The sequence below is a fragment of the Rousettus aegyptiacus genome, unplaced genomic scaffold, assembly GCF_014176215.1.
Source record: "Rousettus aegyptiacus isolate mRouAeg1 unplaced genomic scaffold, mRouAeg1.p scaffold_m13_p_2, whole genome shotgun sequence".
In the NCBI taxonomy this organism is placed as follows: Eukaryota; Metazoa; Chordata; class Mammalia; order Chiroptera; family Pteropodidae; genus Rousettus; species Rousettus aegyptiacus.
Genome location: NW_023416295.1, coordinates 54785269 through 54810784, shown reverse-complemented (window position 1 = coordinate 54810784; position 25516 = coordinate 54785269). Strand labels below are relative to the sequence as shown.

At 33.9% G+C, this 25516-nt stretch overlaps 1 protein-coding gene across 1 annotated transcript in view; it reads right to left on the bottom strand.

The window, feature by feature from the left end:
* Positions 1 to 902: 902 nt before the first annotated feature.
* Positions 903 to 25516, bottom strand: part of IFIH1 (interferon induced with helicase C domain 1) — a 51344-nt gene continuing 26730 nt past the window's right edge. Inside the window, exons 5-16 of the mRNA XM_016146434.2 lie at positions 23361 to 23581; positions 16712 to 16922; positions 15637 to 15854; positions 14361 to 14477; positions 12572 to 12695; positions 11770 to 12045; positions 11126 to 11385; positions 8629 to 8778; positions 7023 to 7184; positions 3592 to 3782; positions 2985 to 3078; positions 903 to 2885 (exon numbers count right to left, since the gene is read on the bottom strand). Coding sequence (XP_016001920.2) covers positions 2706 to 2885; positions 2985 to 3078; positions 3592 to 3782; positions 7023 to 7184; positions 8629 to 8778; positions 11126 to 11385; positions 11770 to 12045; positions 12572 to 12695; positions 14361 to 14477; positions 15637 to 15854; positions 16712 to 16922; positions 23361 to 23581 — 2204 coding nt within the window. The 3' untranslated portion in view covers positions 903 to 2705. The remainder of the gene's footprint in view (positions 2886 to 2984; positions 3079 to 3591; positions 3783 to 7022; positions 7185 to 8628; positions 8779 to 11125; positions 11386 to 11769; positions 12046 to 12571; positions 12696 to 14360; positions 14478 to 15636; positions 15855 to 16711; positions 16923 to 23360; positions 23582 to 25516) is intronic.

The following is a 25516-nucleotide window of genomic DNA, read 5'->3' as shown; positions in this document are numbered from 1 at the left end:
AAACTATACCAGAAGCTTCCTTCTCCCTTTGGCATAACACTCTGTGTGGGGAGTATTAGATTGCAGAGAGAAAAGTATTCACCTCTTATAGCGTTTCTCATTATCAGCAATTGCTAATGACATGTACTAATTGTCCTTTAGGAAACCATTTCTTACTCATTTTTGAGTTGCCTCATTGCCTTACAGTCAAGATATTTGTATAAACTATAAGTTACTGCATTTTAATTTCATATAGTCTGAAATGGTCTCAAACTTTTGGTATAAAATTTCACATTTCATATCCACAAAGTTGGCTTAGAAATGCATGTTGTTCCCTAATTCTCTGACACTTTCAAGCCTTTCAAACGTGCCTTGAGACACATGACTCTAGCCAGTATAACTTGTTCTGCGAGACCCCTGCAATGTCCTTTAACAAATATGAGCTACCTTCACATGTGAAATGTACTCAGTAAGTATTAGACAAGGTCTTAAAATGAAAGCAGCCAAAGATACAGAAGCATGGACTAGGAGAATGCTAAAGTTGTTAGAGATCTTCGATATGATTTAATCCAATCTCTTATTTTCCAGGAGAGGAAACAGAGGTCCTGTGAGATGAGGTCGTTCGAAGTCACCCAACTAACAGAAGGTTCTGTGGGGACTAAAACTCAGGAATTCCAACTCCAGGCTAATGACTACATGTCATGAGCATATTCTATAAATGACCATAAAAAATGATGAGTATTAAACTGCTCAGTAATAATCAATCAAAACGTTATAATTATTACAATTGTTTTTGAAGTACACGCACCATAGTTTGGGTTTTCAGGTACCATCTCATATTAAGTTTTATACTATTTGAAACACGTATTTTAAAATTTTAAAGAACTAGACTATTTGAAATATGTATTTTAAGACCGGAAAACAAAGACCAAAAAATCCGATATTTATTGACACCTTAAAACAGTTTACATATGTTGCAGTAGTATAAATTAGCTATTTTATGCATTTGGTTTCTTGCATAGTTTCCAAAATATTTTACAACACAGTAATACTTTAAGTGGTTTCAGCTGGAATTTTTAAAAGTATTTTAAGAAAACCACAATCTTTTTTTACCCTCTTGCATTCTCAAGAATTCTGATTGGTCAATATTCATCTTTGCTTAAGAATTATGGAGATTCAAAGCTATCGTTAGATTGAATTTAACTAATCCATCAAAACCACAGAAAATTTTTCTTTTTGTCCCCTCCAACATTTTGTTTCTTCTCAGTCAGAGGAGGTAACTGTTTCCATGGAATGGAACATCTGTGAGACTGGATAAGTGTGGGTTAAAATGGTCATTGTGGCTTTGCCTCAGTCATGTGGCTCTTCCATGCTAGCAGAGGCTACTTGTCTACTGAGAGAATGTTCTGAAGTGTTAGACCCTGTATTCATATCCAAATGCTTAGTTTAGAAACACTGAAAATATCACAGCCACAAAAGAGGTTACTCTTCTGCCTAAGGCTAGAGAGGAGCGAAGGTAGACATTTTTTCCTAATTCTCTAATAACTTCCAGTATCTGGTCCTTGTTAAATCCTATGTGAACCCTGGACACCAGCATTTTATACATATTAATAACCAGTCTGGGGTTAGCCCCTATTTCTGTTGTTAGGAAATTCTTGAGAATAGTTTTGTGTTCTTGGAGAGAAAGCTGAGGAAGTAAGCCTTAAGCCAGCTGATGCTGCTTTTAAACAATATCTTGCCTTTTATGGTGCTTCATATTTTTCAAAGTGCTTTCATATGTATACATATATCACTTAGTGAAAAAAACTGGGCAAGTGGTGTGGGAGGTAGAATTCTAAGAGGCCTCCAAGATTTCTGCCAGCTGGTATATGCTCTGAAAAATCCCCTCACCTTGAATGTGAGCAGGACCTATGAATAGGACATAATAGTTATCCCTGTGATTATAGTTAAAACTTCCATATTAGTTAGGCCTTCCATATATAGAGAGAGATTCTTCTGCTTGCCTGGCCTCAAAGAAACAATAGTTGTGCTATGAAAGAGCCATGTGGTGAGGGCAGCCCTAGGAGCTCGGAGTGATCCCCAGTGGACAGCTAGCAAGAAAACAGGAACCCAGTCTACAGCTGCAAGGAAATGACAGCCAACAACCTGGAAGAGCTTGGAAGTGATTCATCCTGAGTGGTCCAGATGAGAGCATCATCTGGCTGACATCTTGATCTCAGCCTTCTGAGATCCTAAGCAGAGGACCCTCCTCAGACCTCTGAGCTATATAACATGTGCAATAATAAATGTGTGTTGTTTTAAGACACTAAGTTTGTGGTAATTAGTTATGCAATGATAGAAAACTAATAAAAGAAAAGGCAGATAATATTATAACCATTTCACCAATAAGGAGGCTGGTTCAGAAAGATGAACTAATTTGCTTAATTTTATTCTGAAAAATTAGGACTAAATTAGTGTCTTATACTCTTCTTTGTATACCAACATTTTTTCCACAGTACTCCACACTACTATTCCACACTAATGAGTATTAAACATAGATTTTCTTTACTCTTGTCCATAAACAAAATGAACAATCGGAAGTATGATATACTGTTGTCCTCTATACAGCTCATCTCAGAGTAAAGCAATTATTTTATTCTTATATCAGTTCTTTAGCATAACAAAAACATTAATCAAATCATATTAAATATTATAATCATATTTTTAAAAGAATCTTGACCCAAATGTCAATCTTCATCACTAAACAAGCAATATTCTGAATAGTCAAGATCAGGGAATGTGATAGGTAATTCCACCCACTTTTTGTACTGTTTCTTTGTTGAATTATTTTTGAAGACCACTACAAAATTCTTTATTTTGAGACAAGGCAAATCTAAGCCTTTGTGTACCATCATCGTTCCCCAAGCCTGGAAAACAAAAGAAAGAGCAAGAGTTAAAAATAAATGCACATTCAATTAAGAATCCTTTTGGTCAAAGTACGAATAAACCCACAGCAGTTTACTCACTTGGCCACAGTTTTTGCAGATGATCTCACCATTTGTTTGATAGTCTGCAAACTTCTTTTGCAGTGCTTTGTTTTCTCTTGTAAAGTAGAGTTTCCTAAAATTATCAAGGGTAAGAAATATCCCTGAGAATTCGCAAAGGACAAATACGCAGCCCATGGGTGCAGGTTGTTGAATTTGAAACTCATCCACATGCATGCATTATCCCACATCTCATTCCTTCTCTCCCTCCTGCTTCTCCAGATCTTCAGGCAAATGCCCCTTTGCCATACACACCTCTCAAGGGGCATCTGCTTTTGTGCCTCCTTTTAAGTCAGTTGATTATTTTAACTAGACTGAAGTTGTTCAAGAATTTGAGAACAAATATGAGAATACACAAATTGATGTGTTTTGGATCAAAATAGTGTTAGGTATTATTCTTCTCCCTCCAGCCTCAGTGCAGTATATTTGAAAAACAGACATTTGAAATAGAGATATAATTAGGGGGCTAAAAAAAAAGGAAGTTCTGAAAAATAATAAATTTAATTTGTACTACTTTGGAAGAACATTTGCAATAAAAGGTGCTTCACACCTTATAAAGAAATGTAAAATTGAGTCTTCCTGGACTTACTTGAATTCCTGTGTCATATTGACATGATGCATCTTCTCAATTACATGGATATAGTCTCCAGAGCAGGCAACCACACTGCAATTTTTGCAGAGGAAACTTATTAATGATGGGTTTTCTTTGTAATGCTTTGCCATACTTCTCTTGATTTTCATTTTCTTTTCCATTATACTTTGCATCTGTAATTCCAAAATCTGTGTCGAAAAAAAAAAAAACATTCAATTTTTTTCATAGTTTCACTTATGTAAGTCTCTTTGAATTCAGAGACCTTAGATAGTTATGAAAATATACTTTTGGCTTATCGTCTAGAAATAAAATTAATGAAACAATGGCCCATACAGAATTTAGTATATAAGCCTTCCTGTAACAATGGAAATGTGGAACTGTCAAAAAAGAGCCTGTTCTATTTTAGAAAAGTTCTATTGTGAGAAAGTCTTTAGCAATATTCAGCAAAAGAACTCTCCCTCTACCTACCTCCCCAAACTAATTTTAATTCTCTCATAAAACAAATCTAAACTTTCTTCATTATGAATCTCTTTAAAGAACTAAACACTGTTACTACATTAGACATAGTCTTGTCTTCTCTTATCCTCACAGTTTCTTTCATTACTCCTCATATGTTATAATTTCCAGACCGTTCACCATTTAATGAAATCTCCTTAGTGAAATTTCCTCTTTTCACATTTGCAGCAGAGACTACTAGTTTTCCATCCAGCATCCATTCTTCCTAAGAACAGAACTACCATTTTATTCTGGGTGAAAATATGTGGGTTAAGTAACTATATTTCCAAGCCAGTGGTCAATGAGACATAAGAAGATGTTAAATGGTATTTCCAGAAAGGTTCCTTCCATATCAGATAGCTGGAATGTGTACTTTTTGCTTTTTTTGCCTAGGATGTGCAGGTGACAACTGAAACTCTAAAAGGTATCTTTGACCTTGAAAATGGAAGCCAAATACTAAAAGGGCAGAGAAGAGAGAGATAGAAGAAGCCCGAGACCCTTATGACATCATGGAGCTAGCATATAAATCTAGATTACCCACATTCTTTATGTGGGAGAATAGGCCCTTATGCTGTGTATTCCAAGCTCTGTAACTGGAGGCAAAACTTATTTCATAACAGAAATAATCTAGCATATGAGAGATACAAAACTTGAACTAGAGACTGGTTAGTTCTCATACCTACGCAACTTCACAGTAGAAAAATCTGGTTCTTGAATGATTTACCTCCAAACTGAACCTTTTGTAAATGACAGATTTATATTAAATTGTAGAAGAAACCAATAATGTCCTTTAGACCTATGGGACCTTTTCAGTAAAAATAAATCATCAGTACTGAACAAAGCTGAAGGGCCCAACTTCTTGGCCCTTGCCTTTATATTTTAGGCCTTGATTCAGGCAGCCATATTCAACACAGAAAAGAGAACAAAACTTTGCAAGCAAACTTATGGACTAAGGAATAGTTTAATCAGAGAATTACAAAGACTAATTTCCTAAGTAAATTTAATACAATAAATTGAAGTATTCTGTTCTCTAAAAGTTTAACTAGGTTGTTCTTGCAAGATAATTTGTGGTTTAGTGAGCTTATTAAAAGATGATTTGGCACAGGATCTCATACATGTAGGCAACTAAGAGATGCCTATGAGTGTGACAAGAAAAATAAAAAAACAAACAAACGACGACAACAAAAAAACAAGGCTGATGTATGGATATGTAACCAGGACATCAGAAACAAAAAGATTAACTCAAAATAATAAAGCATATGGAAATAAAGGGGAAAATAAATTTTTAAATTATAATAAACATATGAAAAGCATAGCTACATCAGTCTAAGTCCAAATAAAATGTAATAATGTAGAAAAAGTTGAGTCAATGCCAGGGAAAACGTTTTCGATCTTCATTTTAAGAAGCTTTCGGTTATGTATAAATTCTGTATAAAACATGGAAAATAAACCTCGCCAATGTGTCAACTCTAACCATTTATTTGTGGTTGCCTGAACATTGAGTAAATGAGAGTGATTCTCAAATCAGAAGAAAAGAGTGCTGTAACCTAATAGCAATGTCCGCTGAAGGCTTTGAGCAGAGTAGCATGTGCCCCATATCATTGCCATTAGTTCTCTGAGTTCGTTCACCTGGAGTAGTTTTTAGGAGAGCAGATCACTTAGCCAAAGGAAAACTAAAAACGTAGGTCATTCTGGGGCCCTCAAAATTTCTAGAAATTATTTAGAAAAAATAGACTCATAAACTTCAGAGATTGCTCTAGACTTTACCCAATACAACTAGTTTTAAAACATCAATTTTTGAAAACATCCATTTGATTTTATTCATCTAGGACATTAAATATAAGACAATAACTTTCTAGTGGCATTATTTGGCCACAAATGTTTGATTTGACACCAGAAAATGTTTGGTTTTCCTTATATTCAAGGGGGTTTTAAAATATAAGTTTGTGTAGAAACCTGGCCAGGAAACCTTGGAGTTGGTTACAGCAAAATGCACACCAATTTGAAAGCATCCCTTTCGTGAAACTCTATTTAGGAAAGAGCCAATTCCAATGTTAAGAAACTAACATTCACACACATATGCAAGGGTGTGAATTTTCTTCTAAATGGATTGTTTGCTATTATAGTACTTACAGTCTTTAATTCAGTGGTATGGGGGATTTCCTGAAATATTGTAGAAATACTTTTTCCTTCACTGTAGTCTTCTCACTACTCAAATTAACTCTATGTTAGTAAATTGAGATGCAGTAGATGACATATGTATATTTTCTTTTTGTTCAGATCTAGCCTTAGTGTCACTCCCTCTACGAGGCCTTCCCCAACTGCTCAGTCTAAAGTACCCTTCTAGTGACTTTTCCCACATCATCCTCAAGATACTAAAGCATTTGGAAATAGAGGGGCAAAAATCTCCAGCGCCAATCTCTATTTCTTGCTTCATTTCTGTTTATTGTTTCTCCTCCTCAAATCTCACCATGTCCACTAGAATGTAATCTTCATGCAGCGGGGGGTCTATCTGTGTTGTTTGTCATCATGTTCTCTGTTTTTTAGAATGCTCCCTGACATACAGGATGCATTTCATAAATATTTCTGCAATTTAAAAAAAAATGAAATGTGTCTGTACAAACAGATTGATCCAAACCAAAATTATCAGGATAGGCTGAATGAGTGGGTTGCACTAGTCTTTCCAGGTCAAGGGCATCTTAAATTTATATTATCAAAGTTTATGATTGGTTCCACTAGACTGTCTCCCTGACAATTTCTGCACACTATGGATCTTGCTTCTTTGTGTGTGAATCTGGACTAAGCATAGCTCATCAAACTGGAACTTATATTTCAGCACAATTTCTGTCTGGAGACTCAGCCACAAAGATATCAATGGCAACCACATGCAACCATTTTAATATGAAAACTATCCAGGAGGCCAAAAACAATACCTTATGATCATACTCCTCTGGTTTCATATTTTGAACACGGGCTATAGCTTTATACATCATTTTCACTCGGAAATCATTAACTGTCTCACGGTCAACCACTCCTGAGCTACTGCAGGCAACCAGGACGTAGGTGCTTTCATCAGCTCTGGCTCGACCACGGGCCTGAGAACATAGAGAAATCATATAAATGAAGGGCTATGCCTTGCTGTGAACGCCCCCATTTTTGTTTTGAATGACAATTGTTGCTCAGTGACCTAGCCTTCCAATGAGCTCTTTATTCTTTGTAAAGTTAGTTATTATCCATTCTTTATAAGTTGGCTATTTCAAACTCAAATGCATTTAATGCATGTTCTCAAGTGATGATGATTATTAGGTTCCCATGCCAGCTCTCAAAAGCTTCAACCACACAATACCATCCTGTCCAGTCTTTCTGCTCCCTAGGGCCCATGTCTCAAACCCCGGGAACCATTATCAGTGATTTGGATGAGGGGAGCCCCACTCCCTGACAGTAGGAGGGATGAATGGGGAGAAGGGGCATCTCTCACTTTGACACCAGGGTTGTGGAAAGTGCAACCTGTTTCTAACATCCTCCAATGGATTTTGAGCACATTTTCTCACAAAACATGCTAAATGTAGTAATAAATTTTGAGTAACAGAAAATTATGTGCCTTGGCCTGGCCCAGGAATCCAACTATAAGGTTATTCTCATGAAAAATGCATTCTGAGTAATAATAACTGACTAACAAATCAACTCCTAAAATACAATTACTTCTTAATTTGGTGGCTGTCTGGTTATCTTGGTCTTCTATGCCTTCCACTCGAGGATGCAAGTTAAAGTATTTAAAAAAATACTTTAATTTTATAGGAAGAATATTATATCTATTAATCAGCACAGCATACTCAAAGAGAGGTAATAATTATATTGTTAACATAGTGTGGGTAAGAGATAAAGTAAAATTAAACAAAAACTGAGACATTTCACTATTTTTTTCTTTTTTCATGTATATATCTGCCATCCACTCTGTCCACCACCATTTAATTATGAAAAATTTCAAATATACAAAAGCTGAAAGAATAAGGGAGAAAAATGCAGAAACAGCAGGGCTCCCTAAGGTTTGGCATGTTACTTTGTCAGACATTTGTGGGACGCCATGCTTCAGATTCCTGGTCCAGCTGGGGCTCAGAGACATCTTGGGAATAAGGACTCCTATTTTGACTCTTACAGATGGGGCCAGTGTCATGTGCCCAAAAAAGTCTTAGGACTCAGAAATAACAACCAAAGAAGAATTGTTGTTGTTTAAAAATATAACAGGTATCTGGCTGTCATATGAAGTAAACAATAATATAAAAGGCAGTAGTACACAGCTCTTCAAGATTTCTTTTTGCTTTTATTGAGGTATAATTGACATATAACTGACATATAACATACTAGTTTCAGGTATACAACATAATTCAATATTTATGTACACTGTAAAATGATTTCTCTTTCAGTAGGAAAACAGCTATATTTTTAAAAAACTACGTGTGCTCTTTTACTAAAATAAAACAATGAAAATAAGAACACAAAATTTAAAAAAAACAACATATTAGAGGTATTTGAATGTACCTGGATCATGGCTATTTCATTAGTGACGAGACCATAGCGAATAATGATATTACACTCTTTAATATCCAGACCTTCTTCTGCCACTGTGGTAGCGATAAGCAGATTTATTTTTCCTGTGCGAAACTTACTAATGACTTCTTTTTGTTCATTCTGTAAAAAAATTTTAATAAATTATTTTTTTTTTGTCGCTAAACACATTAAAATCTTCTAATTAGGAGAAGGAATACTAAATTGCAACTGGTCAGTGTAAATCAAAGGATTAGATCATACACAAATTTGATGCCATCTGTTTTTGTCATTGAACAAAGACATAATGGTGAGAACAACATTTGATTTCCAATCTGGGATTATCGCACAATAACAAAAATATTTCCATCCTCCGGTCTGGAGGTGGAAAGACCATTATTTATGCCAAGGAAATAAATTGATAGGCAACTTGGGAGGAAGAAAGGAAGAGATGAGAAACTTAAGTGGGCTTTGCTTTTCATGACATTAACTTCGGAATCTTTAATATTCAGAGAATAAGATACAATGATACTTGTAAAAATTGTTGAGTTTTGAGTCACCAAGATAACACACACTGTATACATCTGGCCATTGTAAAAGTCATTCAAGCAAGAGACATTGAATATTCCTGGGAGGACATGTCAGAAACTGCATATATTGTCTTCCTGCGAGGAGGGGAGCTTAAAAACTGGAGGACAGTGACAGGCCCCATGCCTTATTAATTTTGAAAAAAGTGAATATATTATCTGCTAAAACGGATGATACGAATATAAAAATGTTATTAAAAACATGATTAAAACAATTATAATTAAATGAAAAAACTCTGAATTTTGAAAGTACATAAAATGAATAGGTTCTCTGGCCCTTGAATTAGAGGAATGAGTAAGCATAAACCTAGCCCAGTGGCCAATAATTTTATTTTCATAACCACGCTCACCAAAGCTGTGGGTCCAGGTGGCCTCTGGTGCACATTCACACTGCCTTTTGCCTTCATACATTAACCAAAAACAAACATGTCAGACTGACAGTGTGTTCTCCCGTTCTCTTTCTTGCTCCTCAAAAGTAGCATATGCTTTTATTTGACTCTTAACTGCTGGGGAATGGTACAGAAACCTCCCTTTCCAGTCTTCTCTGATAATTTCTCCCTCTTGTGCTCATGTCTGCTTTTAAAAACTTACATGTCCTTGGATTTCAACAGAAGATGCATATGCCTTAATTCAAAAGAGTAACTTTAATATCGAGAATTTCAGACACATCTTCAAATTACATAAAGTAGATGCCTAACTCCTCTTCCAGTAAATCCAACTCAATTTACAAGGCGAGGGTGTGGGGAGTAAGGAAGGGGGTTCATTCTACATTTTGGCATGCAGCCCCCAAGTCTGAAAAGGGTATGGTGTAAAAAGTATCTTGAAAACTTACTTTCCGTTTGTACCTCCACCTTTTTTTGAAAAGGAACTGAGGCCACAGACAATCAAAGTCATAACACTATAGGTAACATAATAGAAACTGGAAAACAGGAACAAGAGTGAAAGTATGTAGATGTATCACTTGTAAGGATTAACACAGAAACTGTGAAACTAAGCTTTGATTTTTCCTGTGAGCTTTCTAAAAGCTAGGACAAAAAGGAAAATGTCTAAAGTAAACTAGCTTTCATCACAAGGGAGGAAACAAACTCCTTACACATGAAAAGCAATGCCTTCTCTGGCATCAATTTGAGAGGCAACTTCAACAAAAGTACGTGTAGATTGTATATCAAGAGTCATAGTGGACTTTTTTAAGAGCTTTTTCTTTTAAGCAAACACTGAAACAGATTTCATTTACTGAAGTGGACCAAATGACAACCACCATAATAGAACTGAGGTGTCCCCTTATCCAGAAAGACTCAGGATCAATATGACTTCAGAAGAACATTTTATTCTAATGAGCCACATTGTTTCATCCATGCTTGTAATGTCTGTCTATAAGTGCTTTTTTTCTCTCCTAAGTGTTTTTTACTGTGCAGATGTTAAGTAGTACAATTAAATGAAAACAAAACAAAACAATAAAATCTTAAAAAGAAAAGAACATCTCTCATGATCTCAAATCTCTAATATATCAAATGTCTTAATTTTTCCAAGTTCCCTTACAGATCTCATTTTGTGCAAACATTTTACATAGTTCTGATTGTAAAGCACACATTTTTGTAAAGGTTGGATCTTTCCACTGGTTACAATAATTATACTGTAATCAGTTTTTTATTTTCTTACTAAGTTTAAATGTTAATCATTTTTGCAAAAAAAATTCACTTTAGAAAGTTCCTTTAAGAATGTGAAAAAAAACCTTCTAGGATAATGCTTAGCCTATCAAATACCCATTATTAAAACTCACAATTTACTTCAAGGACAAGTGCTTCATTTCATAAAATTATCTGTGGAGTGATGACAAAAAAAGACTATAACTAATTTGTAAAGAGTAATAACAGCACAAGAGAAATACAAAAAGCTGTTTATACCTGTGTCATGGGCTTGAACTCACTGCTGTGTCCAGCTCCAATCAGATGGTGGGCTTTGACGCCTACTTCTGCAAATTTTTCATTTTCAGTAATCCACTGAGAAAGGGCATATGCACTCTGTCGTGTTTTTGTGAAAATTATTCCCCTTGCTGCTTCCGCAGTTCTCGTATATTGTTCCATTATGGTGTTTCTTAATTTGGTCAGCTTTTCATTTTCATGTTCTAGGTTTTCAGCCAGCTTTTTCAATATCTTCTTGTTATCTTTATGAAATAATTAGTTTAAATTAGTAAAACATGTAAATAATTACAGTGTAAGGTTTTATGTAATGATGCACTGAGGTGTAGTTCAACTACACTTAATTTTTTCTTATGCCTAACAATCAGGTTAATTTAATAAATAAATGTATTGTAGTCATCTTGACCAAAAAAAAAAAAAAAAAAAAATGACCAAGTGATTGATTGTGATCACACAATGGCTCATCTGGTTACATCAATTAGAAATAATCCCAATATGAGTGGAATTTCTTCTTTCAAAATGAAAGATTATTTTAAGAGAATCTTTTGGAGAGCTCTTGAGAAGCAGGGGTTTATTACCGAAGAGGTGAACTTATGAAACCATGCAATAAATGTCACACTGATTCTTACCAAAAAATAAACTAATGAGAAATCTATCTGTCTCATACAATTTCAAAGGTTTCTTTTCATTATCTTTATCTTCATCACCATCACCACCATCATCATCACTATCATCACTATCATCTTCTAGGACTGTAAACTTCTTTTCTTTTTCATCATTATAAAAAGTTTCAAGGTGATTATATGCATCAATCATTCGAATTGTGTCATTAATTTGTAGAGCCTCATTGTACTTCCTCAAATGTTCTGCACAAAGCCGGTCTTTGCGATTTCCTTCTTTTGCGGCTACAAAAGAATATATTGCGTAAAGTGAAATAATGATGGAACACACCCCCTACATGTTGTACTGCGTACTTGAATACATTTACAATACTGACTCTAACATAGGTTTCACCTTGTTTTGAAATGGGCAAGTAAAGACTCAAAAGTGTCATAAACTAAAAGGGGGCAAGTTTTCTAACTCCTAGATTTTCTGTTTGAGTTCTTCATCAGCAAGAACACTTACCTGATCCATGCTGAGTCAGAGAAATGGCATGGAAAATATATTGGTTGAGTATGCATTTGGAGACAAAGCTGTTAATATTAATTTAATATTTTAAATATACAATAAGCGAAATACTGGATAAAGAGAAAATGAATGAATTGGTGCCTCTTTCCTTAGATAAGGAATTAGAACATGTTTATCCTTGTCCTACTTAGAACACAGAAATTCCATTTGTTTTCAGTTTGCTTGGGAATACATGATATAGTCATTTGAAATTTTTGGCATAAACATGAAATAAAACAAGTGTTGGGTCAGAACCCAAATTACCTTTTTTTTCCATTTGAATGGTCCATTGTTCATAAGGTTGAGTTCCAAAATCAGGCATTGGATTCATTTGGCAAAAGGTTTGAATCTTTGTCATTATTTCCAGAAGTTTGTCTTTAAATGGATCCTAAAAATAAGTTATACACATATTCTTACATGTTTATATTGTTAAAGGAATAACATTATCTTTGTGAAAATAATTTCCATATTATAATTAATTTGATTCAGAATCTTTGTCTAGGCAAAGTAATAAGTTAATCTCTGATCATCTCTTTGTACATTTATTTTTTATCGGTTTTGCTTTTAAGAGTCTCTACCCTTAAGACACACAACCATACCAACGCCATGTACCACTTCTGGAAGTTCCAATTTAAAAATTTTACGAAAGAAAAATTAATGAATGATATAAACCTTAAATACCAATAGCAATTTAAAAACTTATTAAAATAATGTCACATTATTTAGAAAGCCTGAAATTTAATTTAAGGAACATTTCTCTTTAAAGAACTGGTTCCAGCATTATACCAAAATAAAAAGTCAAGAAAGTTTTGAAAAACGCCAAAAATATGCACAGAAGAGTGCATATTATTTGATTTCATTCATACAAGATTCAAAATCAGTCAAAATCCATCTTTGGTGCTAGAAGTTATCTTTCTAGTACAGTGACTAGAAGGAAGAATGAGGAGTTTCTGGGGTACTGGAAATGTTCTGTGTCTTAATCTGGATTTTGGTTGCATAGGTGTATTTAGTTAATGAAAATTCAGCAATTGTACACTTGTGAATTTGTGCTTTTCTGTATTTTTGTTACATTTCAATAAAAGTATGATAAAAGTTAAAGAGCAAGATGGCACATTCTTTTTTTTTTAATATCCTAAGTCACACCCAGAGACTTGATCCTAGCCCACTTCCCTGCCAAAAATAAATGAAATAAAAATATCTTATGAATGTTGTTTTATTAATGCTTATAAGTAGAACACACATTTAAATTTATCAAATGAAACTGAATAAGTAACAAAAAGTGAGGGAAAATAAAATGTGTCAAAAGTACTAGTTCAGCTGGAGACGACACTACTCTTTCAGAATTAAAAAAAAAAAATGATTATGAAGGTTGGTCACTCATGTTGGTTTAGTGCCTACTACATTTCAAATGAAATATTATCTATTACACATATTTCACATTATTTAATTCAAACATTCTTATGAGGTATATTTTCAATGATAACATTTATTATCAAGGACATATAGCTAAAACTTATCATGCTTTATAAATTTTACAAAAAAAGGTATTAACATAATGTACTAGTTATAAAGTCCAAACTGGCTTTTGGTGTTTATCATCTGAAAATTTTCATCTCAAAACGCCATGAAAGTAAGTATTTCACTTCTTTACAATGTCAGAGTTTCCTAAGAAAGTAAACATGCAAATTTGGTAGGATTTTCATTTTCATTGTCGACTGTAATCTGGTCGTAACAAAATGGCTCTGTAGTATGTCAGAAAACCAATCCTAGAATTCTCCAAGAAAGTAGAAAAGGATAAAACAAACTATTGTAAAATCATATGTAGACAATAACTACTGATCTATTCTTCATATAAACTAGAAAACTAAAAAAAGGATGAAAGAGAGAATTCACAGCAGTAGTTTTTAATTTCAATAAAAAAAGTATAAAACTGTAACTTCTTTGGTAAAACTTTAAAATAATATTGTTCAGATGGCCAATGTAAAATGTCTTTGCATCTTCCAATCGAGTATGGTAGCACCAATCAAATAAACATAAAATATTAAGCACATACTTCTCTGGTGTCATCTGCAATTGCAAACTTTTTGCATGGCTCCTTTATTTGTTCTTTGAGTTGATCGATGTTTTCTTTCACAGTTTTAATAGTAAATGCATCAAGATTGGCACATATCTGGAAAGGAGACATTTTTCAATTATTTAAATAATTAGTTTTCCCTTTCAATTGATACTATGTAAATTTTTTTTTCATGTAAGAAGTAGGTAACATTACTTGCTATATATAGCATTTTAGCATTGCTTTACTGTGGATCCGGTTAACCAATAATCAACAACTTTTGTCCTGATAGAGTAAAAGGAGCTTCTAAATCAGTTGGTAAATAATTCCAGAGAAGAAGTATAATTATTTTCCTTCCTTAAATTCTATTTTCTAGCTAGAAAAACTGATGTGGAAAGAGTAACCTGTAGATATTAGCAGAGAATGGTTATAAGAAAACCTTATTACATAAAGCATTTTAAAGGCCATTTTGACATCCATGGATCATAATACCATGTTCTTCTATGCATAAAGAGCAGAATGTGAAGCTGCAAAGCCTGTACCTGGATCTAGATTGGAAGTTATCCTAAATCCCAATAATAAATTATATATTAAGTGTAGCATAGATGGAGGTAATTGTTCCTCCTTCTATGCTACACTTAATTCAAGTTAAAGTAAGGGATTTAAAATACAAATGCTATTGGCTTGATGTCAACACTTTTCTTGGGTAACTCCGAATTCATTTAACACTTGAGATCAACCAAAGTATTTTATGTGTTGTTACCATTTGGGGGCAGTGACAAGCAATATATTTTTAATTAAAGGTTCTCGTATCCCCATTTATCCATTTAATTTGAATTCCCCAGAATCTGAGAATCACACAGAACAAAAAAGACCCAGTAAAAAATATGCAATTTTGAAATTCATGGAATAAGGATGAAAATTGGAAACTTCCACAGTTTTATGCATATTTTGATATCAAATAGATGACTAAGTTTAGGAATAGGAGTAGATATTTAAAAGACAATATTTCATTCACCCTATTTTTCATTAATTATAACAGCTATCCAATATTTTCATAATTTATCCTGGTTCATAATTATTTATTAATGCATATTACAGTTTTGTAGAAGATTGAATATACTACTAACACAAATAGATTTCACTTAACTTATAATCATGGAATACCTTCTGTCATAAACTCCATAGCACTTTGACGTGACCTTATGTCCAAGTAAGCTTTGACTTTTTCTTTTAGCTTTGACTTTTATTGTAATACATAAAGTTAACGGCTTACTTTTAAAATGTGTTCTTCAGCTTTGGCTTGCTTGTTGGCACCTCCAACACCTGGTGAAGCTGTTAGTCCCAGTATCTGAGGTAGGGGAATTACTGGTTTATTTTCTTTCTTGAGCTTATTATTTCTCAACTTCTGTTTCAAATAACGCCTCATGATGTTATTATAGACTGCTTCTTTATTGGTGTGGTGGCATTCATCAATGACGATGAGGGAAAAGTCTTAAAGAAAATGCAAATGATTCATTTGTCTATATAGCAAGGTAGAGTAAAAAAAAAAAAAAGTAAACTGAGCTGCCATAGGGATATCTTTTCTTGGGCAGAATGTGGGTATGGCCCTCTTTTACTTTTTAAGAGGGAAACGTAACTATCCCAGTCATCTGTACATACAAAAGTTCATGTATATTTATCATGAAACTATTTCCGTTAGACATTGTCTCTGCTTAATTGACGAATTTTGAAAGTTTACAGATTTAAAAAGTATGATGGAATTCAAACCCAGGCTTATTCCCCAAAGCTCTCAAGATTATACTTTTGTTCTTTAATATAATGTTTAATTTTATGTAGATGAATTTTACTTTTAGTATGTCAAATGAAAACTACACTATTTAAAAAGGGATAATTTTGCCATGTTTTAACATTGCATTTAATTTTTATGGTTTTTTGTACTTATTTCCCTTTCTTTATTCTGCCTTCTCTTTCCATTCCCCATAAAATAAAATAAAAAAAAATTATATTTTTTGTTCTGTAGAGAAGGCAGATCAAATAGGATACACTAGCATATAAAACAAAATTGTCAGTACATATAATTAAGAAGTAAATGGAAAGTCCAGTGATTGATATAATAATTATATTCTAATGTAGAACAGTGATCTAATAAAAACTTTTCAAATTTTTTTGTTTTGTTTCCCCAAGGAAATAGAAGGATTTTAATGAAACTTAGGCAACAAAGACAATAAAAACCAAAGTTCATCTTTTTAAATCAACATTTTAAAAAATTATTTAAAAAATACGGCCTTTACTACTATCATTAATATTAACACTAATTCTTTTTTTCAAAAATAAACAATTCAACCCACCTGACAACTGGACACCATCATCTTCACCTTTTTCTGAGTTTAAAAGGGAGTTTTCAAGGATTTGAGCTGTACTGATAATAACATCATGAGATTTGACAACTTTTGGAAATGATATTTTCAATTGAGTATCACCGCTTAATCCCATGACTTTATACCATTTCTTCAAAAATGGTTGAAACTCTTTGCGGAAGAGCTGTTCAACTAATGGTACCTTTAAAAATGTCAAAAGATTAAATAAATAAATAAGATAGATAGATAGATAGATAGATAGATAGATAGATAGATAGATAGATAATAAAGGGAGAGCATCATCAAAGTGAAAGAAGTATTGATCAAAGGCGTACTATGTGTCAAGCATTAACAGAGATGTTGCCATTGTCAGCTAATTATGCATAAAACTCTATTCATCATTCCATTCATTCATCTGTCAATAAGAACTTATTGAATGCCTAATAGGTACAGACGTTGTGACTGGAAGACAGATGTTTAAGATATGGTTGACCACATAAATACAGACTAAAGAAAACAAATTACTACAACACTATATAATAATTGTCTCACGGAAACATATACAATGTGACAGCAAATAGGAAGAAGCAACTGACTGCTCAAAAGAAAGGTTTAGGAGAAATTTTAATCTGGTAAGCCATGGGTCAGTGAAGAGATAAATTAAAACTAAGGCTGGATGAGAAATAAATTTTGAATTTGTAGAGCAGGACCAGGCTATAAAGAGCTATGAACACCAAGCAGAGTATTTTAAATTTCGTATAACAGTTCACAGGACCCTTGTTACATTTAGGGTTGATTTACTCCTATTTATTTTGGGGTCAGGCCAGAGAGGCAATGTGCCTAAAGGACTGGAGTGAGCTGGGAGCCAAAAGTGAGGAGGTAATACACAGCCAAGAAAAGTGTATGTGAAGTAAAGGAATGGATTGCTGAAATGGTTTTGGTGGCTAAGAAATAACAAAACAACAAAGAGGGTTAGCAAAAGAGATGAAATTCTGTCATCAGTGACTGGCATTGTCGAGTAAGAGTGTGTTGGCATTGAGTTGACTCGACCTGATTGTTGGTCCACGGTATCATTGCATTTACTAACAGACAAAAATGCAAATCTTTATGAAGATCCTGACCTTCAAGATCATCACTCTGGAGGTGTAACCCAATGATACTATGGAAAATGTGAGGGCCACAATTAGGATAAAGAAGGCATCCCCTACCCTGGCCAGGACAGGCTCATCTTTGCAGGCAAGCAACTGGAAGACTCTTTAAGACTACAACCTCCAGAAACAGTCAACTCTGCACCTAGTCTTCTGTCTGAGGGGTGACTGTTAATTCTTCAATCTTGCATTCATAGTGCCCAGTGATAGCATTACTCTATAATCTAGTTGCTTGCCCCAATTAAACTTAGAAATGACTAGTTTCAGCAATAGCTGAACCTATTCATAATATTAAAGGATTTGTTGCATTGTAGCAAAAAAAAAAAAAGAGTTTTCTTAGTTGACTCTGTATGTTGTGCTGTCTGCTGAAGGTGGCTGAGTTGATTCCTCAATGCTATATATTACCAGTAATTCAGAATACTTCCTTCATTAGGGGAAAAAAATAATCAGGCCATCTTGAAGGTCATCCTAGGAGAATCTATACAGTGGAAGTCTCAGGCTGTACAGTTGACAGGAAGAATTTCAAGAGCAAGCATTAAAGAATATGCATTATATTTCTCATAATGTAATTACCAGATAATGTGATCAGTGGTTATCTTTCCACTGCTTTGCAAAACACGTGTTATCCATTTGTTTACTTGGGGTGAGCCCTACTTATATGCAAAATAGCGGCTGGCTGATTCCGCTGGTTGGGGAGAATGGTGTATGAAGAAAACTGCTTTGTATTATTATTTAGTGGAAATGATGAAAGCCTCTAAGAGTGAAATGATAGAGCAGAGAGGGGTAAAATGGAATCCATGAATTCCAAATGAGCAAAGTGGACTTAAAATCAAGAATCGAGTTTGGCAAGTGGAAAATCATAACACAGGGCATATTGAATAGGAAGAGAAACTTTCAGTTAGTGTCCTCCCACCTCCAAAGTGAATTCTCTAGTCTACTTGCCGCAAAAATCACTTGGGAGATTTGAAAAATGCAAACTCCTATGCCTCCCACAAAAACTACTGAATCTAGGGAATATCCCTGGAGACTGTCTTGAAAGCTGCACTTTTATGAAGCTTTCAATATGACATCTAAGTCTTTGAAATTTGAAAAACACATCTCTTCTCTTTCTTCTACAAAGTCATTTCTCATTCATTTTTCTAGAACTAGAGTCGACCCCTGAACGAGACAAGATTAGGGTAGCTGAATCCTCGCACAATCAAAAATCCACATTTAAGTTTTGACTCCTCCAAAACTTAACTACTAATAGTCTAATGTTGACCAGAAGCCTTACTGGTAACATAAGCAGTCAATTAACACACATATTCAATGTTACATGTATTATATACTGTATGCTTACAATAAAGTAAGCTAGAGAAAAGGAAACATTTTTAAGAAAATCATAAGGAAAAGAAAATAACTTTATAGTATTTACTGAAAGAAAATCTGTGTATAAGTGGACCCATATAGTTCAATCTCATGTTCTTCAAGGGTCAACTATATTTTTTTCATTGCACTTATAGAAGACAGAGGTGATAATCTAAGAAAAAGTATTCTGAGGAAAAGAATGAAAATTAAATTTAGTGGAAAGAAACAGCATGATCTAGAAAGTTGGCTCTGAAAACAACTACTCCAGTTACTTGCTTATTGTGTGACCTTGGACAAGTTAGTCATTTCAATCATTTCCATTTCTACATTAAGTGAGCATAATGTTAACCTGTGGTGGGGTTGTTGTGAAATTAAATGAAATAGAGACTGACATATTGCCAGTATTCAGAACACTTCCTTAATATTTCACCCTTTCTTTTATTCTAGCAGTGAATATGGTGGAAAGAGACCAGTCGACTTCAGAAGAAAAGGGTTCAAGTCTCAGTTCTGCTGATTATTGGCTGGATGATCCCTGACAAGCTAATTAAAGCCTTAGAACCTCAGTTTTCTGATGGGTACAATGGGGATAATTACAGTTACTTCAAAGAGTAGCTGTGTGGTTTTAACAAGATAATGTAAAGTGTAACACAGTATTATTATATTATTAATACACATCTCTCTTTACTAGACTGTAGATTCCTTGAGGACAGGATCTGCATTTCATTTGTCTTTATCATGCTACTGAATGATTTAAGAATCTTTACACCATTGAGTGACATAGGAACCTGATGTTCTGCCCATAAAAAGTGAGTCAAGACCTTTCAAAGAAGCAGTATCTTCTCATCCACAGAACAAAAAAAGTTGTCATGAGAGGTAGCAGGTGTTGGAAATCCTGATACTCACTCTGGGTGGCATTGACTTCCTACTGAAGGACAGAGAAAAAGCCAGATGCTAGTCTGACATGGCTAATTGGGAGGTGTGTGGTCCTCCTGGAGCCTTTTCCTGAGATGTGACAGAGCGCCTGCCAAGACTAATCAAACCCAACTGCTACCCACTTCTGCTGAATCATATGGGGCTGCATCATAGCATCTGAAGGAACCTGGGATTTATCTCTCATGATGTTGAAGCCCTAGATAGGAAATAGAAAGTCTGGGAACACAGGTGGTGTTTTCATTTCTCCCTGTATTTGAAGGCGATAACTTTGGAAAGGATGGAGAAAGGGAGATGAAAGTAAATGGTATTAGAGAACAGAATTTATCCCTTCGAGATAGGGATTATAATACCTTGTTATTGGGCCAAATATGGAATACAGGTTATGCTGACTTACTGGACCAGAGATTTCCTGACTCAATCAAAAAGAATTAAAGCTGAAATTACTTGAAAATTCAAAGAAATTGGATAATAAAGCAAAAATTTATGACATAGATGAGAGAACTAGTGAAGGGACTTTTAGTGTTTCTTAGGGAAAAACAATGGGGAAACAGAGCAAGAATTAGACTCATGTCCTTAAATGTCTGCATAGCAATGTAATTAATACAACAATGAGGATAATTTAACATTTAAACATGGCTGCACATCCGGATTCATAACAATCACCTGGATCCAATGGGATGAAAGATTAGTGACTAGAATATATTACAAAAAGGAAAGCATACTGGATACATACAAAAACTTGACACCTGAATTGATCAATCAACATGAATGGCATTAAGAAATAAACATAAGTAATTATATTTAGGCTCAAAAATTAACTGCACAAAAATAAGATTTTCAAATGAAAAGAATTTAGTCTCATTAGGTTCTAGCAAGCTCCAGATGAGTCTGTGGGTGAGAGTGGTGGTGAGAGAGGCAAGCCAAGTCATGGGTCAAATGCCACATCTCACTTTTCCTAAACTCTGCACTGCTGAGACTATATTTACAATATTTTGTCTAACTCTGGACACTGTTTTTAAGAGGGTCATATATGTATGAGTATGAGCACTCAGGATAATGAAAAGTTTGAAAACTATGTTGTATGAAGAACTGTTTTTTGAAAAAGGCCTGGAGATATCCCAGAGAACAAAAAGCAAAAAAAAAAAATACCTTAGGAGTTGCATACCTGCTGCCTTCTCCATGTGAAGGGCTGTAATCAGCCCAGACAATTACAACTTAACTTACTCTGTATATTCACAAAGGAAAGAACTCTAACCAATGAGTGTGGATCCCAGAGAAACAGATTTTGATGAATATATGTAAGGCTTTCAAACAGTGTCACTTGTTCAAAAAATGGATCGAACTATCTTGTTAGAAGGGGTACCTCCTTGACATTAAAAATTATTCAGGCAGAGGTGAGAGAGTCCCTTGGCAATGGATAAAAGCTGGATCTTAAAGGCCTTTTTTCAACTCTCAGTCTACGATGCTGTAACTTGACAAGGGAAGTAAAGGAAGCAAAGGAAGCGGATATATCGAGAACAGTGCCTCGGTTTTGAGGCTATATGTTTTGGAGGAGGTGGTATATATATGTAGAGAAGAAGAATTCTTTCAGAGGGTAGATGATGAAAATAAGTTTAAAGAAATGGGAGAATGATCAAACGGTGTTAAGAACAACAGTTTACATGGTCTCAAATCTAGTTAATTTTGTTTTTGTTTGTTTGTTTGGTTTTGGTTTTGAGTGACATTTAAAACCCTGCCGACTGGTAAAGGAATCTATTTCATTAGTTATGAAGGTGAGAAGAAAGGAGTAGGAGAAAGAATTAGGATTCACTAGTCATTCCTAGGTTTTAGATAGATTATCTAAGTTAAACTTCTGAACAACTGCAAAGGGTAGTATTATTTTATTCATTTTATAGATGAGGAAACTAAACTGAAAAGCAAGTAATTTGTCTAGGGTCAAACTACTGGTAGGTAGTAGTATTCACACCTAGATTTACTGTATTCCAAAAGATAATATCTTTAATAAAGAAAATATATGAAAAGCTATGGACAAAAATTTTAATGTATCACCATTACTACAAAAATGGATAAAAGCTGGATCTTAAAGGCCTTTTTCAACTCTCTTAGTCTACGACGCTGTAACCTGATAAAGGAAGTAAAGGAAGCAGATATATCAAGAATAGTACCTCAGTTTTGAGACTATATGTTTTGGAGGAGGTGGGCATACAAGTACAAAGAAGAGGTCTTTAGGCTTAGCATATACACACAGAATGCATTTGAAACTTCATAACAGAAATCACTCAGATCATGGATTCCGAGTGTGTTTCTTTAGTATTGAAAAACAGGTTGCAACTAAGACTCTTATCACAATAGAAACTCAAAATATACAGGAAAGTTGCATAGTCTATTACTTTATTTTCTGTAATGATATAACTGGGAATCTAGTTATCATAAGTAATGGGAAAAAAGATTGTTTCTAGTCATAGAAAAAGTATACTCAGTTTTACTCCATAAAATGGTAAATATTAATAGCCTTGATTTACAAGTTTATAAATTAAACTCTCATTTTTTTGAATAAAGCTCAAATCACTAGATTTTCTTTAAAATGAAAGACTTATACCTGTATATGAAGATGGCCTTGAAATATCTCAATATATGAAATAAGGAAAATCTCAGTTGCATTTACCTGATATACATATAATTATATATATAATTACATATATATAAATCTTTGAAAATTATTTATCTACTTAACTCGATACAAATCTGCTAAATATTTACTTAATTTTTTTTTTATCCTCAAACCAAATTATATATATTCTGAGTAAAGAGCACTTGCCACCTTTGACAAAGAGCCAATGGTTAAATGATTCTAGACGACAATATTTGATCCTATATTCCAGTGACATTTTGAGGTCATTTATGTTTACATGCAGTGATAACTTAAATTAGTACCAGTCAACCTTAAAGAATATCTGGGTAAATATACTCCTTCTATATCGGTTACATTTGATTTAATGTTTTGGTTTTATAGAAAAATTCCACTTTAAAGACTAATGACTTTGATATTACGTATAACTGGAAAGACAAAGATTTAAAATAAAATACTTACTTTGACATTTTTCCCAATTAAACTATATTGGCGTGATCCATTGTTACAAATGTCACTATACAAATGCTTCAAAATAATAAAATGAAAATAGACAATGTTATATTATGTGTTGTTTAAATACCTTATTGACAAGGACCATAACTTTTCCTGGTTCAGATGCTCTTTTCTTCTTGTCCAAGTGATCCTTGGCAATGTAAACGGCTACTCTAGTTTTCCCACTCCCTGTAGGGAGGCATATAATGACATTCTTTCCTTCCAAGGCTGGTTGGGCAACTTCCATTTGGTAAGGCCTGAGATTCAGTTCTGGCTCAGGGGATGCTCTTTCTGCCACTTTCTCTTCATCTGAAGGAAGTTATAAGGATGAAAAATAAGGGAAAATAAAATAAGAGAATGGGCAACAAAATAACTAAGGCTAGGAAGCCTCAAACTGAACATAGGTTTCTGTGGTTTAAATTCCTTTTCACGTATGGTCCAAACCAGCTCTCTGTTGGCATTTGCAGGATGCAACCCAGGCACTCATGGAAATGGCCTGGGAGGTGGAGGTGTAGAGAGGGTGAATTAACAGGATATAGGACTGTAATGGGGCAATATGAGGGAAATTCATTTTGTTTTGTTTTGTTTTGTTTTTTACAGAAGAGGCAAAGCCAAAGGGAAATTACAAAAAAGGCTGTGGTGCAGGATTGACAGTTATGGTTCTTAATGCATCAGACTTTCCATTTCTTTGTTGAGCCATTATTCCCTACATGTTTCTCTTAGCCCCTCCGTCTGCAAATCAAGAGGAACTGGGTAAGTAGAAGCCATCCGTCCGCCTTGTTATACATTTCCCCTTCCTTTTTATTGCAAAAGAAGATATTATAGCTGATGCTACTTTCTTTCATTTAAAAAACTTTGTCCGACAACCAAATACCAAAAATATGGATGCATATCTATCTGTCTATTTATCATCCCTCTCTCTCTCTCTCTCTTTCTCTCTCTCTCTCCCTCTCTCTCTATCTCTCTACCTATCTATATTTATCATTTATCATCTATCTATCTATCTATCTATCTATCTATCTATCTACCTACCTACCTATCTACCCATCACCTATCATCTACTTACTTATCTGTATCTATCTTATCTACCTCAAATATCTAAAAAGTCACCAAAAAAAAATTCCCATTTTTGGCAATATTTATGGAGAAGGGGAAGAACTCCCATACAAGCCTTTAATTTCTATGTTTTCATTGAAAGATAAAAAATAATTTTGTTGGTTTGATTTGTGATCTTTATCACTTCCTTATATGAATATTCCCATGCATTCATATTTTTCTGAAAATCAAAGCACAATATATTAAAATTATTTCCAATTAATCTAGATTTCTAAATTCAAAATACTGATAAAGTATTGACATACATTAATTTTATAAACATTAGAATAAAATCATCATAACATATCTTAGTATAATTTTATTTTGTTTACATGTGACCATATTATTTATTTTAGCCAGGGAGAAAAGATCGGAAAACGTATAACTGATCATGTGGAATGCAGTAAAAAAAATATTATATCAATTTAAAGGCCTATCTTATGCTTTCTGTAATCATAAGAAAAGATGAAATGACAGCACTTATCAGTATTTCATTACACATGAAGTGTTCTTTCTCTTATCAACGATCGCAATAAAACTAAACTAACATAATCCCATTAACTTCAAAAAAGTTGCTGATGGTTCCATTTCAGCAAAAGGATGATTCTGTTTAACTAGTTTTAAACTTGTGATAGTACAATCTGAACAGGTAGGAAAATTCACACCAAATATCACTTACTAAGAGTCACATACTAAACTGACAGGAAATTTGCCTTCTGTATGGATGAGTAAACACAGATACAAAACATTTAAGTTATCATTAAATCATCTGCTGATCCATTTAATGTGATTTTCAGGAAAAACTCATTAAAGATCACCAGGATTTAAAAATATAAATTTACAGGGTTTCTTTCCATGCTTGTTTTGAAATCTACAGCAATATAATAATTCACCTTCTATTATATTTATGGAAGGTTCAAATTTATTTAAGAATATCGTTACTTCTCTGTTAAGTGGCTTTCATAGATGATCAAAATCCTAATATTCCACTCATATTTCAAGCATTTATCACATAACTTCTCCTGAAAAGCCATAATGTTTGCAAAGAAAGATGTATTTTAAATTTTATTTAACACCAAAATCCAGGAATTTGCTTTTGCTAAATTGCTATTTGGTCTAGGAAATTGTTTAAAAGATATTAGCAAATTC